Genomic DNA, 15,881 nt, shown 5'->3' with positions numbered 1-15,881 from the left:
ATGAAATTGTTTTGGTGCTCCACTTAGTGTCCGTACCTTTCCTGCAGCAGCTTGTCTCCCAGCATCCAGCGGACAGTGGGTGCAGGGAAACCAGAGACCACGCAGGGCAGCAGCACGCTGTCACCCAGCGCCTTGATCACCGCCGCCGGCTGCACCAGGAACTCCGGCTTCCGCTCGTCTTCAGTTTCTTAGATGGGAGTAAAAAGAAAAGTGTGAGGGTTACGGCTGAGGTCAAGGTCGGGGAGAGTAAACGAAGCGGAGCAGCCAGTTCCAGGAGTCATCTATCTTCAGAGCTTCAAAAGGAAGTCACGTCTGAGGGGGGGGGGGGGGGGGGGCCTCCTGACACCGAGAGCAAGATGAGTAATGTCCACACTGACGTCTGAGACAGCTGAAGTCTCAGCTCTTTAGAGGTTCAACCAAATGTCGAGTAGAGTCCTGCGACTACCAGGGAGTGTGTGACCCCAGAGTCTACACAGCAAAGGGACTGTAATAATAATAATGTAACTGGAACTGTAATAATTCCATAAAGCTTAACACTGGATTCAAACTGCAGACAGATATGTATGAAATCATTTTAATGAATTCATTACTCAGGGTCTCTTTCCAAAGTTACTGCATTTCCAAGCTGATCTGTGGCGACTTCGAATAAACTAATTCCATTTACATTTAGTAGCATCCAAACAAACAAACAAACAAACATCCATCTGTATCCATCCAGCATTTTGTCACCACACACAAAAACACAGAGAGATAATCACTCCCACTGGGCTCTCATTGGTCTGATTTATGGCCCCTAACATCTATTCTGAGGATGGAACTAAATATGAATTGAGATTTACTGCACTAGATTATTATTTTATAGCCTAGAAGCTCAAATATGACTGACCTGTAATCAAGGACATAGAAATGATAATAACTGAGTCCAACAAATCTGAACTCGTTGCAGTAAATATCTGTTTTTGGGATTAAATTCCGACACTGATCTTTATTCTAAATGATCAACTCCTTCTCTGACATGAACCTGGTTTCCTGGACTCACCTGGCAGAACCCGGAGCTGGGCCTCGTCGCTGGTCTTGGACGACCCCACGTTCTCCACCTGGCAGCGGTAGAGGCCAGCGTCGGCCTCCGAGGCGTTGTTGATCACGAGGGCGCCGCTCGGCAGCAGCAGCAGCCGGGCGCTCAGCTCCAGCGGCTGCCGGTCTTTCTCCCACCGAGTGAAGGGCACCAGGTCGGAGTTGACCTCGCACGCCATCACCTGACTGTCCCCCAGACGCACGGTGGACGGCGCCGGCTGGCTGGCGAACCTGGGCATCCCTGAAAGACAGAGACACGAGGAGGGTGTAAAACGAAAAGCTCTCAATATGCAGGGACCAGTACAGAAGACAGGGAGATTAAGTCCTTTTCAAACTGGTGCACCGAGGACGACTGGTGATATTTTAGAGGCAAAGAGATGCCACAACAAAACAGTAATTTAATTCAGTTCATTTTCTTTTTCGGTTTCCAGCTCCTTGAGTGAAGGTAACGAAAAACTATAAATTATTCATGATGATTATTTTTGAAAGCATCCTCACTTTACTTTTAGTGCCTCAAACATTTGCACGTCCCTGTTTGCCTGTGCACCAGTCGAGGGTTTGGCCTCGTGTGATAACAGCCGATGATGTGTGAGTGAGCTGTCAATCAAACTGATCAAACCAAACCCACTCAGGACAGATGAAGCCAAAAAGTCAAGGTTTTGTGAATTCTTAATAAATAAAAACCTATGTTTTTCATATTAGTTTACTGCTTTAGTGAAACTATTTAAACACAAGATTTTAACAAGAGACCTGCAGATGTTTGAGGGATGATGCCGATCCCAAAATTTGGGATACTGATATATTTATATCAAGAAAATAATTGCACTTCCTGTGGAGTCGTTATTAAACTCTGAATATATAAATAATTACATTTCTGCATTGCTTATTCTGTAAAAATAAAAGTTTGACGTGTAGGCATCAACAGATTTGATTTTGAGAAAGACTTTAAATTTCAATTATAATTATTTTTAAGATTCAGATGTGAAAAACCAAACTGATAAATATAAATATCACATTACATATATGGATATTAGGTCTAATGTTAACAACCGCCAATTGGAAGTAACATCTCAGAATCCATATTCAGAACAGATTATCACTAGAAGACCAAAAAAAAGTGCCAACACCCCGACCTCTTACACAAAAAAACACCCTGAAACACACACAGACACACAACTAACCACACACGTCGGTGTATCACAATCACTCATCCTCGCTGGTGGATGTTAATTTGCTTGGCGGAGCAGGAGATACACAGCACTAATTAAAAAAAGGACGAATCCACAGGCTGTTTGTGCGTCTGTACCGCAACTTTCATCTCCACGGAAAATAATGAATCCCTGTGTCTGAAGCCACTGATATAAAACCAACGCTAGAAGAGGATTCGAACCGACGGGCTTCAATTCACCCCCCCGCAAAAAAAGGTACAGTGTGGAATCTGCAAACGTTAGTGTCGGGGGTTTATTAGTGAAAAGGGAGGAGCTGCTTTTAAAAAGTCAGACGGCCACTCAATCCATCGACAGTAAAAAAAGAATATCACGCTGTGTTATTGCCATGGAGGGCCTCTCGAGTTTCTGGGCTGATTGTGGTAGTCTCCTTGGTAATGTGTGTGTGTCTGTGTGTGAGAGAGAGAGAGAGAGAGAGAGAGAGAGAGAGAGCCTGAGCGCGGCAGAAATAAATGGATAACAAGATGTGTGACTAAGTTGAAAGAGGTCTCCTGGCTTTGTGGCTGTGCCTTTATCTGTGTGTGAATGCATCTTTGCCGCCTGTAGCCGTTGCTCGCACACAGGAAGTGATGCTGAGGAGCCGCTGAGTGATTATTTGGCTTCTCTGGCCGCTCTCCCGTCCAATCGGCTGCCAGGAGCGGCTCCAGGGTGAATCCCCCTTTAAGATAAGGGCCCCGGCAGCTCCACACCTCGATCTCTCGGCCACAGCTTCTCTCAGCTCATCTCAGCACAATGGTGCAGCTACGATGCCGGTGCAGATATTACTGATTATCGAAGCTGCCAATCATTCCGGTGTATAATGATGGGATGGTTAAAAAAAAAAAGAAGCCTCAGCTGAATCATTTAGATTAGAGCGACTGAAGCTCTGCACTGATTCAAAGACGTCTCGTGATTGACAGGTGTGGAGCGCCGCGAGCAATCAGCCCGACCAACGTCCGAGGGGAATTCTGGGATGTTTATCAGGTTTACAGGAGAAATTCAGCTTATCCAGATGAAATAAAAAGATTAAAAGATATAGTTAATTGCTGGTTGTGCAGCTGCAGTCATGTGATGCAGTGGCAGTTGCATGTTGATGATGTGTTACTGTAATAATTACATTTCTGAATCTGAGTTTCAAATTCATTTACACAGAAAATTGAAAGATTATATAGATGGTTATTAAAACAGATCTCTTTAAAAACACATGATTTAAGTTAAGTTATATAATTTCCAGTGTTTGATGTTACTATAGTGAGTTAATAACTGTTAATTGTTTAAGTGTCTCTCAGCTTCAGTGAATTCGTCCTTAAGGTCCTTTTTATTTTGCTCGACTTATGGTTTGTGTGCTAAAGAGCGACACATTAACAAACTGTATTCTGTTCGCTAATTGGCCGCTACACTACATTTTAACGTTGAATTTTTGCATATTCTATCTTTAATATTCCCAATCAACACTTGTTGTACCTTCAGAGAACAAACCACTGACGGCTGATATCCACAATGTGCTCGAGACAAACCAAAGTCAGCGCCTGGCTTCAACTCAAACTGCTTTCCCCTCTACACCAGAGCTGAAATCCTTGGTCCCGTGGAGCGATGACATTTCCACAGATGAGGTTGAGGCCTCGAGTTAAAGCGGCCCGGCTCCAGAAAGCTGGAGATCCACCCACAGCTTTGTTTAATGGCTTGAGACTTGACATTTGGCCCAGAGAGGACACAGGAGAGAAACCTGAACTTCATCTGCAGGCAGGAGAGGAATTACGCCTCAATGAAAAACCAAACCTTTGCAGACAGGACAGAGAATATAGTCTCCTCACCACCTCGGACTCCTGACTCACGCTACATCTATACGACTAGGCTTTGGGTTGAAAGAGGCATTTGGGGTTAATGATCCCTGTCCTGTATCACCTGACCAATCACGAACACTGGAGACAACTACAACTGAAGGCATGTGTTTGACAGTGTTCAGAGGAATTGCTGGAATGATGGCTTTTCTCCTACACGTGTATTTGATTATGTCTGGAAGCCTAGACCAGAGGTCTTCAACAGGGGGTCCGTGACCCCTAGGGGGTCCGCGGAGGTACTGCAAGGGGGTCGCGAAATGTTTGGTTGATTAGAATTTTTTTAATGTAAAAAAAAAAAAAAAAAGATTTATTTTCTATTTTTTTTCACAAATTTAAATGTCTTTAAATACACATTAACATGCATCCGACATATTGAGAGGCTGATTTGACCCTCTGCCTGACAGCCTCCATCCGTCCAAGATTAGATAAGTTGTGTGCTACCCATCAGGGTCAGACATCTCACTGATGTGGGAGTATGTGTGTCATCCAGAGATGGCTTGAGGATTCACTGTCTCTTCTACATGTATGTTTAAAATTAAAACATGAATCTGTGAATAACTTTAATAGCTCAGTGTTGTATGCAAGATGTATGTTTATAAATGGCAGTGGCATGGCCACCCGTACCATGCACATGTTTAAATTAAAAACATGAATATATGAGCCTGTGTTATATTTGAATAGCTTAGTATTGAATGCACAATAACAGGGTAGCTATGTTTATATATGGCACTAGGCCCAGCTTAATATAAAAGACAATTTTATACAATTTATATAGTAGGGGGTCCCTGCTCCATCTCTCCACCAGTTTTGGGGTCCTTGGCCTGAAAAACGTTGAAGACCCCTGGCCTAGACTAATGTCAGTAGTTTTTATTTTAGTGACGGATGAGAGCCGGCTACGTCGTGAACGTAGAGACCCAGTTGAGTGTCCAACAGCTGGCCGTCCAGACTAGAACGCAGCCCCGGAGATTTCAAACTAAAAACCGGGTCAGTAGCTTTTCGAGGCTTCTCTGTTACATAAGCTGTTAAACTCCAAAGTAGTTTGGATGCCGGTAGTAAGATTGCTATTTTTGCTAATGTTTTCAGTTACACACGGCTTCTGTTGAACTTCTGTCTGCCCTGGGTGAGGGATCCGATCTGATTGATTGACGTCTCCATAGCAGAGTTGACGGGTTTCCAAAGGAAAACGTGGTCATGTGATGTAGCCTCAGTCTGTGTGAATGAGCGTTGATCACGTGACCTACGACTTGGCCTTTGCTCATACAGGGTGTTAATGAAGTGGCCACTTCGCATTATGGAGCCTCTAACATGTGTGTGTGTGTGTGTGTGTTATGTGCACCGGCTCAAGTGAGCAGAAGTACATTAAGTGTGAGTGAAGGCATGACTCTGTGGACGGGAGGCGGGGGGAGTGTCGATAGTGACCCCATCGATTCCAATTAATCCCAGTTCTCCATTTAAATCGACTGGGTGGGAGCCTCATTTTCCACACCCTTGCTCAGCGGCCATCTATCGAACAGAGAGAAGTGCTGCACTGCCAATCCCAGCTCCCATTAGCACAGTGTGATGAGGCCAAGTGACTCCAGTGGAGCAACGAGGCCTCACTGGTCAGAACTGGAGAACTGACAGAGTTCTGCTCTCATGGAAAAACCTTTTCTTTGTTCCTCTCCTGCTGCAGAAACACCAGTCAGATGTGACCCTGCTGAGCTCATGTGCCTCCAAACAGCATTTCTCCTAGAAAACAAAACACTTAACCCGGTGGTGGCAGAGAGACACTCCTCCTCGGTGAGACTCACCAAACCTTACATCATCTGCTCAGCTCTGCCAGCCGAGCTTATAATCATATGAATGCTAATGAATGAATGTGTCCATCAATGGTTGGAGATTAGCACAGAGGAGTTGTGCTGCAGAGAGCGACAAACAGGAGCGACGACTTTAGACCCCACACACACACACACAGACACACACACAGACACACACTCAAATCGCACAGTTGGGTTCCTACTATTCTTAATTAAAATCAGGTATAGAATAACAATGAGCAGCTTAATAGAATATGCAGAAGGCTTTAAGGATCTCCCTGCAGATTCAGCTGAATCAGTCAGTGACTGTGGAACGGCTGCCTGCTCGCGTCGGATCAGAAACACGACTGAGCTCCACGTTACAGATTTTTAAGCAGCGTCAGTTTAAGTAATTAAGGTGGAGAAGAAGAATAAAAAAAGAGAGGATTTAAGTGGTTTACAGTTTGGAGCGGCCCAGACAGCCACATGTGTTCCCCCGTCTTGGCTCCGGCCGCAGAGAGAGAGAGAGAGAGAGAGAGAGAGAGAGAGAGAGAGAGAGAGAGAGAGAGAGAGAGAGAGAGAAAGCCGAGAGAGAGAGAGAGAGAGCGAGAAAGCCGTGTTTGGACTGGAAACATGAAGTAACTCATTTTCCACGGTGAGAATTTGGAATGAAAAGGGATAAAGAATCATGTTAAAATGGGACACGGCTCATATTTTCCAAGTCGGTTGAAACAACCCTAGGAACCGTTTATACCAGAGGACACGAGAGCTGAAGACCGAACCCATCATCTGAACGAGAGGGTTTACGTCACAGCTTGACCTTTAATTATTTACTGACTTTTATCACAGGAATATAAATCGAAAGACATTATTTGACTAATGAGGGGAAATAGAAAGGGCATATTTTCTCATGTCAACTTCTATTTATAAGTTTGATAAAAAGTTATAAATCTCCAAATCAACCACACAAAGAAAAGGATAGAACATTTTATTCTGGCGCTGTGATGCCCAGAGAGAAAATATTTTTGATAATTTCTCAAATCCACAAATATTTATGCCCGCAGCTGATGGGAAGGAAACTCTTAAAAACTCTGTCACAAAAGCACTTTGATCAAATTCAATAAGAGAGAGCGAGAAACAAACAAATTATGATTAATGCCAGATGAGCGATTATGGGACATTGGGTTAATAACTTATTTAACAATTTATTAAGTTCTGAATCCTTTTTTGATTTCTTTCACTAGACTGGAACTTCCAGTCGGTTGAGGTGTTTCCAACCTAAAAAACCTAAATAAAGAGCAAACAACATAATGACCTGTAAATCTGGGACTTGATAATATGGCCCAAACTTATATTGAGCACATAAACATCTCTATTCTGTCCTCCACCAGGTTTCTTTTCTCTGGACCTGACATTAGCGATCATGGACAGCTCCTCCACAACGGAAGGAAGAACTATATCCCAACAATCCCCTTTTCTACACCGATAACACAATCAGTCGACCGGAGTGCAACACGGCCACAAGTGGGACTCTCCCCTCTTATCACGATATCACTTCCACCATTTTCTCCTTATCTCAATTCAACAGGTTCCTGCCCATTCTCTCGGGATTACTGAGTCATTCTGGGAAATGTGAGAAATCAATACCTGAAACCGAAGCGGGCGAGTCAGACTGCAGGGAAGTGGGCACCGGTGAAAAAGTAAATTAAAGCCCTTCGTGTCAGAATAAATCAGAGTTCGCACTGACAGCTACAAATTGATATTTACCAGTGTATGACCATGCAGCCAAAGGGAGAGGAGCCTTTTCTTTTAAGGCAAATATAATCACACCCTCCCCAGCTGCACCTTTCCCTCTCAACACACTTGTCCCTTATCAACACATCTATTACAGTTGTGCAGGCGGTGCAGCACAAAAAGACGGGAACAATCGCGGTCCTATTGTTTCTCCATTTCTGCATTTCATGATAACTGAGCCAAATCAAGCTTGCTGAGCCAAAGATAGAGATCCAGAGGAAATCAAATCAACGGCAATGGGAATCTCAGAAGCTGTGTGGAATCAGGGGATCGACAGAGTAATCAAACAATCACAAAGACAAGACAATAACGTCCATTACACGTATTAGGCTTTGAGTAGTACGTGCTCAGGCAAGAGTCTGAACTCCCACAGTGTGATGTGTGCTCTGCTTTCTGCAGCTCAGTGCCTCTTTGTGCTGGTGTCTCCACGTTAAGGCCCTCGCTGCAGAAAGTGATAATTAATTCCCTAATTGAAGGTTCCACAGCTTCAGGGGGAGAGAACTTCTAAGGGCTTCGTCTATTACAGCAAATCAAGCTCCTCAGCCGACGCACACAAGATGACGTTCTTAGAGTGAGACAGAGAAGTATTATTCACTTTGGGACTATTTCAAATGTGCAATTTAAACAACAGAGATCTCCGAACACAAAGGGAAACTCGTGACTCGGACACGTTTGTTATTACCTGTACAATCGAATGCAGTCCAATACAGTCACACTGAAATACCTGCTGCCCTTCTAAAGCCTTTAATTCATTCATGTAAACAGCGGCGGGGGGAGAAACCTCTCAGAATATAACACGATGCAATTCAACACCCGAGAGTCGAGCTTTTAAAAGTGACCAGAGTTTAATCAAGACTTCTGACACCGTCACCAGAAGCTGAACATTAGAAGCTCTCCACAGACACCATGTCTGACGGAGCTCTTGCATCGGATTGCCTCAACTCAGACGTATCAAGGCATCTCACACCTTGTTCTGTTGGGACCGAGACTTCCAACGTGCAGATCGGGAGGGTTTTCTGTGTGATGTGTTTTTTTCTTCTCCTGAATTGTTCTCGTGTTTTGAATCAAATTTCAGAGTTTCTGAAACAATGAGATCATAATAACGCCGCTGGGCTGATTCCCTCCGGGCTCCAGGAAAACAAGAAAGCACCACCAGGCCCCGAAAATGTTCTGAGGGGTTTGATGCAACAAAATAAAAACAACAATGTGGTTATTAATATATTCATGAATGTGTGTGCAAGCCTGTGTGCAAACACGCCGGCCACTGAAGCTAATGTCCAATTATAAAGCATAAAAATACATCTGCTTACATTTCCTCTTTGGCTGTGGATTGTGAAACCTTCTCTCATTCTCTCCAAACAACAGAAACACACAACTTTGTGTTATCATTCTTCATAAGGCACTTCAGGGTTCATGGTACACAAGGAAAAGAATCATCTCTCTTCTAATGGTGACACTCCGAGGAGGCTGTGCATGAAAAACCACAGCATGAATTCTTAATGTGCTACGTGAGGAGGGATTTTTATGAATATGAGATGTGGTCAAAATGAGGCTGATTTAACTATTTTTACAAGGAGACGCTTTAATGTTTAATTGAATTAATTAACAAAGTTTGTATGAACTGATGGAGAAAGATAGAATGGATCAAATAATCCGCAGGATGAACCGGGAGGAAAGGAAAACACTGAGTACCGCTCACTTCCATGGGGTTTTGTGCGAAATTATATAACTGTTTTTTAATGAAATACTTTAATGCTGGTTTTAATATCACATTCAACACCAAACTATATTTAAAAAATCTATATTCATCATATCCCCACCTACGGTTTAAAAAAGGTCTTGAACTTTGCCCTATGGGAAAAAGTTAAAACCCTATAATTAAATGTGGGCGACCGTTCACCACCAGCGACCATGAGTGAGTTGGAATCTGGAAATAAGCACTGATTTCCAAATCCACAGATTCTTCTTCCCTCACACAAACACACGCACCATTTGAAACGCCGGCTGAGACGTGTCCCTGTGCCGGCGGTTCGATACCAGACTCCTCAGACACGGCTTCTTTAGCCCCGGCTGTCTCAGCACAGGTCGCATCCGCCACCGGGTTCGACCGGCTCGGGGGGGGGGGGGGGGGGGGGGGGCCGTGGTCTCGACCTCGAGAAGCTTTAACTTCGTACGACATTTCTGTTGCATAAGTTTGTGTTCGGCCCCTTGAGTCATCACTCACAGCCAGACAACCTCGATATCTTATCTTTAGCCGCTAATTGGTAGGTCGTGGGCGTGAGAGAGAGGGAGAGAGAGGGGGGGGAGAGAAAGGGGGGAGGGGGAGAGAGAGAGAGAGAGAGAGAGAGAGAGAGAGAGAGAGAGAGAGAGAGAGAGAGAGAGAGAGAGAGAGAGAGACTTCAGCCAAAACTTAGACGTGAAGTTACACTATCAAGGCGAGACCAGTGAGGGAAACAGAAATTGTCAGTGTCGGGAATTGATGTCTGCTGATAATTCCTCAGTCACGCCAGAGCAGAGCGGCAACAGCAACCTTCATCCTGTCGTGGGGGGGCAGGGGGGGGGGCGGCAGGTGGGAGGTCTCGTAAGATTGACAAGAATGAAAACAGGATTAATTAATGGAATCTAATAAAGAAGTCAGTGAGGGACTCACACATCAGGCCTGACGAGCCTGATGTATGAGAGAGATGATGAAACGCACAGTCGGGGGGGGGGGGGCATCATCGCGACATGTTTGTCTCTCGCACCAACAGGTCGGGGGTGTCGGGGTGTCGGGGGGCGACCGCCGTGAAAACAGATCTGCGTTCGACCTGTTGAAATTAAAGGATTTCACAATGGCACCATTTTACAACTGGGCTAAAAAATACAAACGGCTTTTACTCCAATAACCCCAAACTGAAAGTCTATGATACGTGTAAGCACAACAAAGACGACCACAGAGGCATACACACACACACTCAGAGGCTTGTGTTGTGTATACACATCAGCGGGACAGACAGAAGATGGATGGGCGGTGTTCCACAGGAGTCGGCCTCAGACAGCGGCTCTTATTTTATCTGCCGGGCTTTAAAAGCGACAGAAAGCAGATTCTGACCTCGTAACCATCCAGCGCCTGAAGACACTACTGTAAACCCCTGAGAAGACAGCTGGTGCCCCCCCGTCCCCCCTCCGGATGACAGACCGGCCTCTTGTTAAATTTCAAATATGACAACCCCTCAACACGAGGACGGCAGCAGGCGGTTTGTAAAATGATACACACGCGGTTTCACAGCTGAACACAAAAGATGCAAACAGAAGCTTAGTGGGGCAGCAGAAGTGTGTTTAAGACCTCGATTCAGAGCCAGCAGACACCTTCCAGTGTGTTAAACTGAATCTGCAGGGCTTAACATCTCTGATATCTCTCAGCCGAGGGGAAAGATATTTTAACGGCTACACCACCACACCGCTCGGGGTGCCGACCAGATGTTGTGAGGAGAAGACCCTTCTCGTTTATGACGATGAGCGGACGGGCCCCCGGGTGCAGCTGCTGCTCAGAGAGCAACCGAGGCGAGGACGAGTCAACTCCGACTCATTACTTAAATCTCTCATTCTCCACACAAGCGATTTGTCGGGCTTGATTCTTACGACCAATGCGCTCAGCAAAAAATAGGCAATAAAACATACAATTAAAAAGACAATGAGTGAAAAAGCTGGAAGAGGAATATGAGGAACCAGCCTCTCTATCACGCACGGGGCTGGTGTGACAAGTTGCCTTTTTGATTGCCCGCATTTCTTTTCTTCTTGCATATGCCAGCGAGGAGGAGGACAAAAAAAATAACACAACACATCAATCTACAATGAAGTCGCACACTAACAACTATGTGGAGATGGGGAGTGACACGTGGGGCTGAGCCTGCTGGCTCTCTGACAGCTCCTGATTGCCTGTTGAGGGACCAGACGAATGGAGGGAGACTAGAAGACGAATGGAGGGAGACTAGAAGGAGACTAGAAGGAGGCTGAGGGACGGGGACGGAGGAGACGGAGGCTGATGGACACATGACAGGGCCGGGCCAGTTGCTATGGGAATGACTACCAAGATTTCCTTTTCAAAAAACAAGTTATTGTATCGATGAGTCATGACACCGTTTATGTGTCAAGTCATGTTTAGCAGCAAAATGCATCATGGAGATTCAGTGTTGATGAGTAAGAGGAACGATTAGTAGGCAAAGTGGATAATATCTCCACTATATAACGTATATTATTGTATTTTAAACACACACTTACATAAATATTATAATTCTTGTCATACATATATGTGTTCTCATATACATACGTAGACACACATACTATATACACGTGCATAAATACATGTTTGTGTGTATAGTATATAGTATACAGATACGTGTACAGTGTGTGTATGTATAGATACATATATACAAATATATATATACATATATGATAGATGATAGATAGATAGATTACTTTATTCATCCCCGAAGGGAAATTAAGTCGTCATAGCAGCAGGTATATTTGAATACAATAAAATACAATACAACAGAATAAAGTAAAAAATATTGAGGTAGAAAGAATAAAAAGATAAATAGGTAGATAAGGTGCAGTGGCAAGATGATGGTAATAGTACTGATGATATGATGGTAATGTTATTGTTATACAAATAGTACAGTATATATAGTATATAATATAACATAATATATATATTTATATATGATAGTAATTCTACAATTCTACATACATATATACACATATGCAACTTCAATAAGCCCTTAACATTAAAAGATTCAATAAATTCCTTTCATTTTAAGGAAATTGGTGATTTTCTGTGAGATCATCTTTCCTCCATCTACAGAGACTAAACTGTCAATAGTCGTTACAAGCCAGTCGCCCAGAAGCCACGCCCACACAGCAGGGGCTCATCCATCAGACTCTGAACTGTCACACTGGAAAACAAATAGCTTTTTTCCCCCCGAATTGAGGATGAAAGACAAAAGTGATGATTAATGTCGTCCTCAGATGAATCTAATAACCATTTGGTTCCAAACCACGGCTCGCCCAGAGGTGGAGGTGAAGTCAGAAGTAGGTCAAGAAGCCGGGTGCTGCTCTGTGGACCCCGAAAAGACAGAGACGTTTAACAGTGACCAAGACAAGCCGCTGATTATCAGATAAATAGAGGAGGAGTCATTGTGTGTGTCAATGGACTAATGGTTTTTAGCTCCACTGGAATGAAGCTGGGTTCCCTCCATAGCTGTGGAGTCTAGGAGGATGTGACTGTGTCTCCTCCGCTTCCCAGTGTTCCCAGTCAGACCTCCAGCCGTTGCTCGCACCCACCCACAGCACGGAAGGGGAACAGGGGCCCCCCTTTTCATTACAGGTAATAGCTGTAGTTGAAACACTACTGATTGCATTAGGGCCCTTAATCACGTTAAGGTGTCTTCTTTTATCACCGGGAGAGTTTAGCTCATTCTCGGCCAATTTTCGAGGCTAACATTCTGCAGAGGTCGTTGCCATTGGAGACTGAGGCTGCCGCTATTAAAGCGAGCTCAGATGAATGTGTCGGCATTACCCCCCCCCCCCCCCCCCCCCCGTCTCACCTCCCCCCTTAGTTTTCTTCCCTCGCTCCCTTATCAGCCAGACGAGGGGGGAGGGGGGAGGAGGGGAGAGGTGAGAGGTGAGCGAGGAGAGGCTCCGCAGAGCAGCTTCCAATGTCGGGGGAGTCGGGGGGGGGAGGGATTACGAAAGGACGTGTCAATCAAACCCGACACACAGGTGCCACGAAGAGGAGCTGTCACCCGGCTCGTCCTCCCGTCCATCGTCAACTGCTTGTTTCAGTAAGGCCCCCCAGCAACCCCCCCACGTGCTGGAATGAAGGGCCCCTCCACCCTCCACCAACTCAACAGGCCATCCAGATAAAGGAGTCGAACCCCCCCCCCCCCAGGTCCTGCTGTTGATGGACACACAGATATGAGGTGAAGGGATAACCTCTCCCCGCTCACGTCTCTCCGTCATTCCACCGCTACTTACAATTTCCCAGCCTTCCTCTCGGCTATTGCACTCTCGTCTCATTCCGCGCATTACTCTCGGAGTTGCACTCAATCAGTCTCCACACATTCCTGCCCCCCCACCCCCCCCCCCCCCCCTCCTTTTCCCCTCTCCATCTTCTCACCACACCACACATTTCAGTGGGAGCTCTATTGTTTGCTGGAGAGGGGGGGGGGGGGCATGCTGCTGCTGGCTCTTATCTGGGGCGGTCGGCGGCACATCTGCAGATGCTATCGGTGGCTCCTGTTGCTCTGTTTAAGCTCCGGCCCTGTGAGTGCAGCTCGCAGGGAAATGAGATGGATGGAGGACGGGGGCCGGGCCGGGGAGAAAATTGAGCATTTTCCTCAGTAGACATGATGGAGTGAGGGGAAGTGAGGAGAGAACAGAGGGAGGAGGGAGGAGGAACCTGTGGAAGGCGGCGTGGACGAGGAGAACTAGAACCTCAGCAGCACAGCGCTCACTTTGAAATGTCTCTTCTTACCAAACATGGAAATTAAGACGAATATCTGTTGTATTTTTGAAAGTCTGACTTGTAGTTTATCACCACAGCACAGTGATGAAGGAGCGCACCATACCTCACAGCGCTCCACGCTTTCCCATTGATCTACGAGGAGCTAAATGCAAACGTGTCAAACACAACTCACGAGCGCCGAGCAGACTCCTCAGAACTTATCTTTAAAACCTGCGTGGGCGTCTGCTTCAAATTATGCTGCAGTGAAGCTGAGGTAGAACAAAAACCATTTCCTGCATCGGTGGCTTTAGAAGTGAGCTGTGTTTAAAGAGGATTGTTAGTATACACATGTGCACATCACTTCACTGCAGCAGTTTGTGACACATATTGTGCAATTCTGCAGATGTTATTGGGGAAAATCTTATAATTATGGGTTTTGTGGTTTTTGTTTTCAGCCTGATGGGTTCACACGTGTCTGTTTGGTGGATCGTTTTTGTTAATTAAGGATTATATGCGAGCAGTATCACACAAAATGAGTTGGTTGGAGGGATGTGACCTGAAAACCCTTTACATGTAGTAACGGATCTGATTCAAGGTGCAGATCCAGGAGATTATTTATGAATTTTCCTAAATATTGCAAGATTCTTTCACCTTTCCCATCTGTTTCTCATAAAACAATATTTGAATCTCCATCTGAAAAACACAAATACTCTGGTACATTCACACAAATTCTTAATTCCAGAGCAAAATATGATGTTTATGTGCAAATACCAAGGTTTTGAATTATGGCTGAGGATGACAGATGTTTAGAGTTCTTTCAAATCTGGGCTGAAACTTTAAATTAAAGGAGAATGGAGAGATAAAAAAACAACATATGTCTAGTCCAGATTGAGCACTTGCTTTTTGGTTGGATAACTATATGTCTCTACCCCTTGTAAATCTGTGGAGGTTTTTTCCATATATTCGAGTGAACATCTTTCTGAAATGCTCCAGTGAGCGATACCAGGCCAAGCAGAGGCATCAGTCTCCACGTAAACATAAAACAGTTCATTCACCAAATCAGGTAAGATGCAGATGCTCAATAACATATATGGTGAATAGGCTGCAGGAGGGAAATATATGAATATGAATGCAGTATGCAGCATTTAAACCCTCATTGGCAGGAATCTCTCCACCCCCCCGATAGTTGGACTGTTTATTTATCGTCTTTAATCACATTTTCATATTGAAATTGATTTTGATGCAGCGGTCCCTTTCCTCCAAAGCCAGAGGACAACGGAGCAGAGCTATTGAAACGATCATATCAGGGAATGGTGAGGAAGACAAACTAACAATGAAGGCAATCTAATCACTCACTCAGGCCTAATGGAAAAGGATGCGGCGGATCCTGAGCACACCTGGATGGTCTGTCAGCGTGGCATTAGCAATTACTCCTGTCCATCTGCGGTGCGCTGCCTTCAAACAGAGCAGATGCTACTCAGAAACGCCTCCTAACAAAATCAAACTAGCCTAATTATGTATGTGTGGGCATTTGTGTGCCAGCACGCCTTGTTGTCCAACATGGAGTGGAGAAGAAAAGTAGGATAATACTCGTCTGCCTCGTGTAATCCATGTTTCACTGATTCAAAAACCACATATCTCCATTCCTTCAGCGGAAAGGTGCACAATCCCCCCTTCCTCAAGAAAGATTTAATGCATGTATCCCTTA

General features: G+C 45.0%; 1 protein-coding gene across 1 annotated transcript in view; it reads right to left on the bottom strand.

Moving 5' to 3' along the window:
* neo1a (neogenin 1a) overlaps positions 1 to 15,881 on the bottom strand; it is a 161,717-nt gene that overhangs the window by 75,517 nt on the left and 70,319 nt on the right. Inside the window, exons 3-4 of the mRNA XM_053418626.1 lie at positions 1,040 to 1,315; positions 37 to 187 (exon numbers count right to left, since the gene is read on the bottom strand). Of these exons, the coding sequence (XP_053274601.1) occupies positions 37 to 187; positions 1,040 to 1,315 (427 nt within the window). The remainder of the gene's footprint in view (positions 1 to 36; positions 188 to 1,039; positions 1,316 to 15,881) is intronic.

Source organism: Pleuronectes platessa, chromosome 1 (assembly GCF_947347685.1).
Source record: "Pleuronectes platessa chromosome 1, fPlePla1.1, whole genome shotgun sequence".
In the NCBI taxonomy this organism is placed as follows: Eukaryota; Metazoa; Chordata; class Actinopteri; order Pleuronectiformes; family Pleuronectidae; genus Pleuronectes; species Pleuronectes platessa.
Note: the sequence above shows the minus strand (reverse complement) of the source record. Positions and strands in the feature narration are given on the sequence as shown.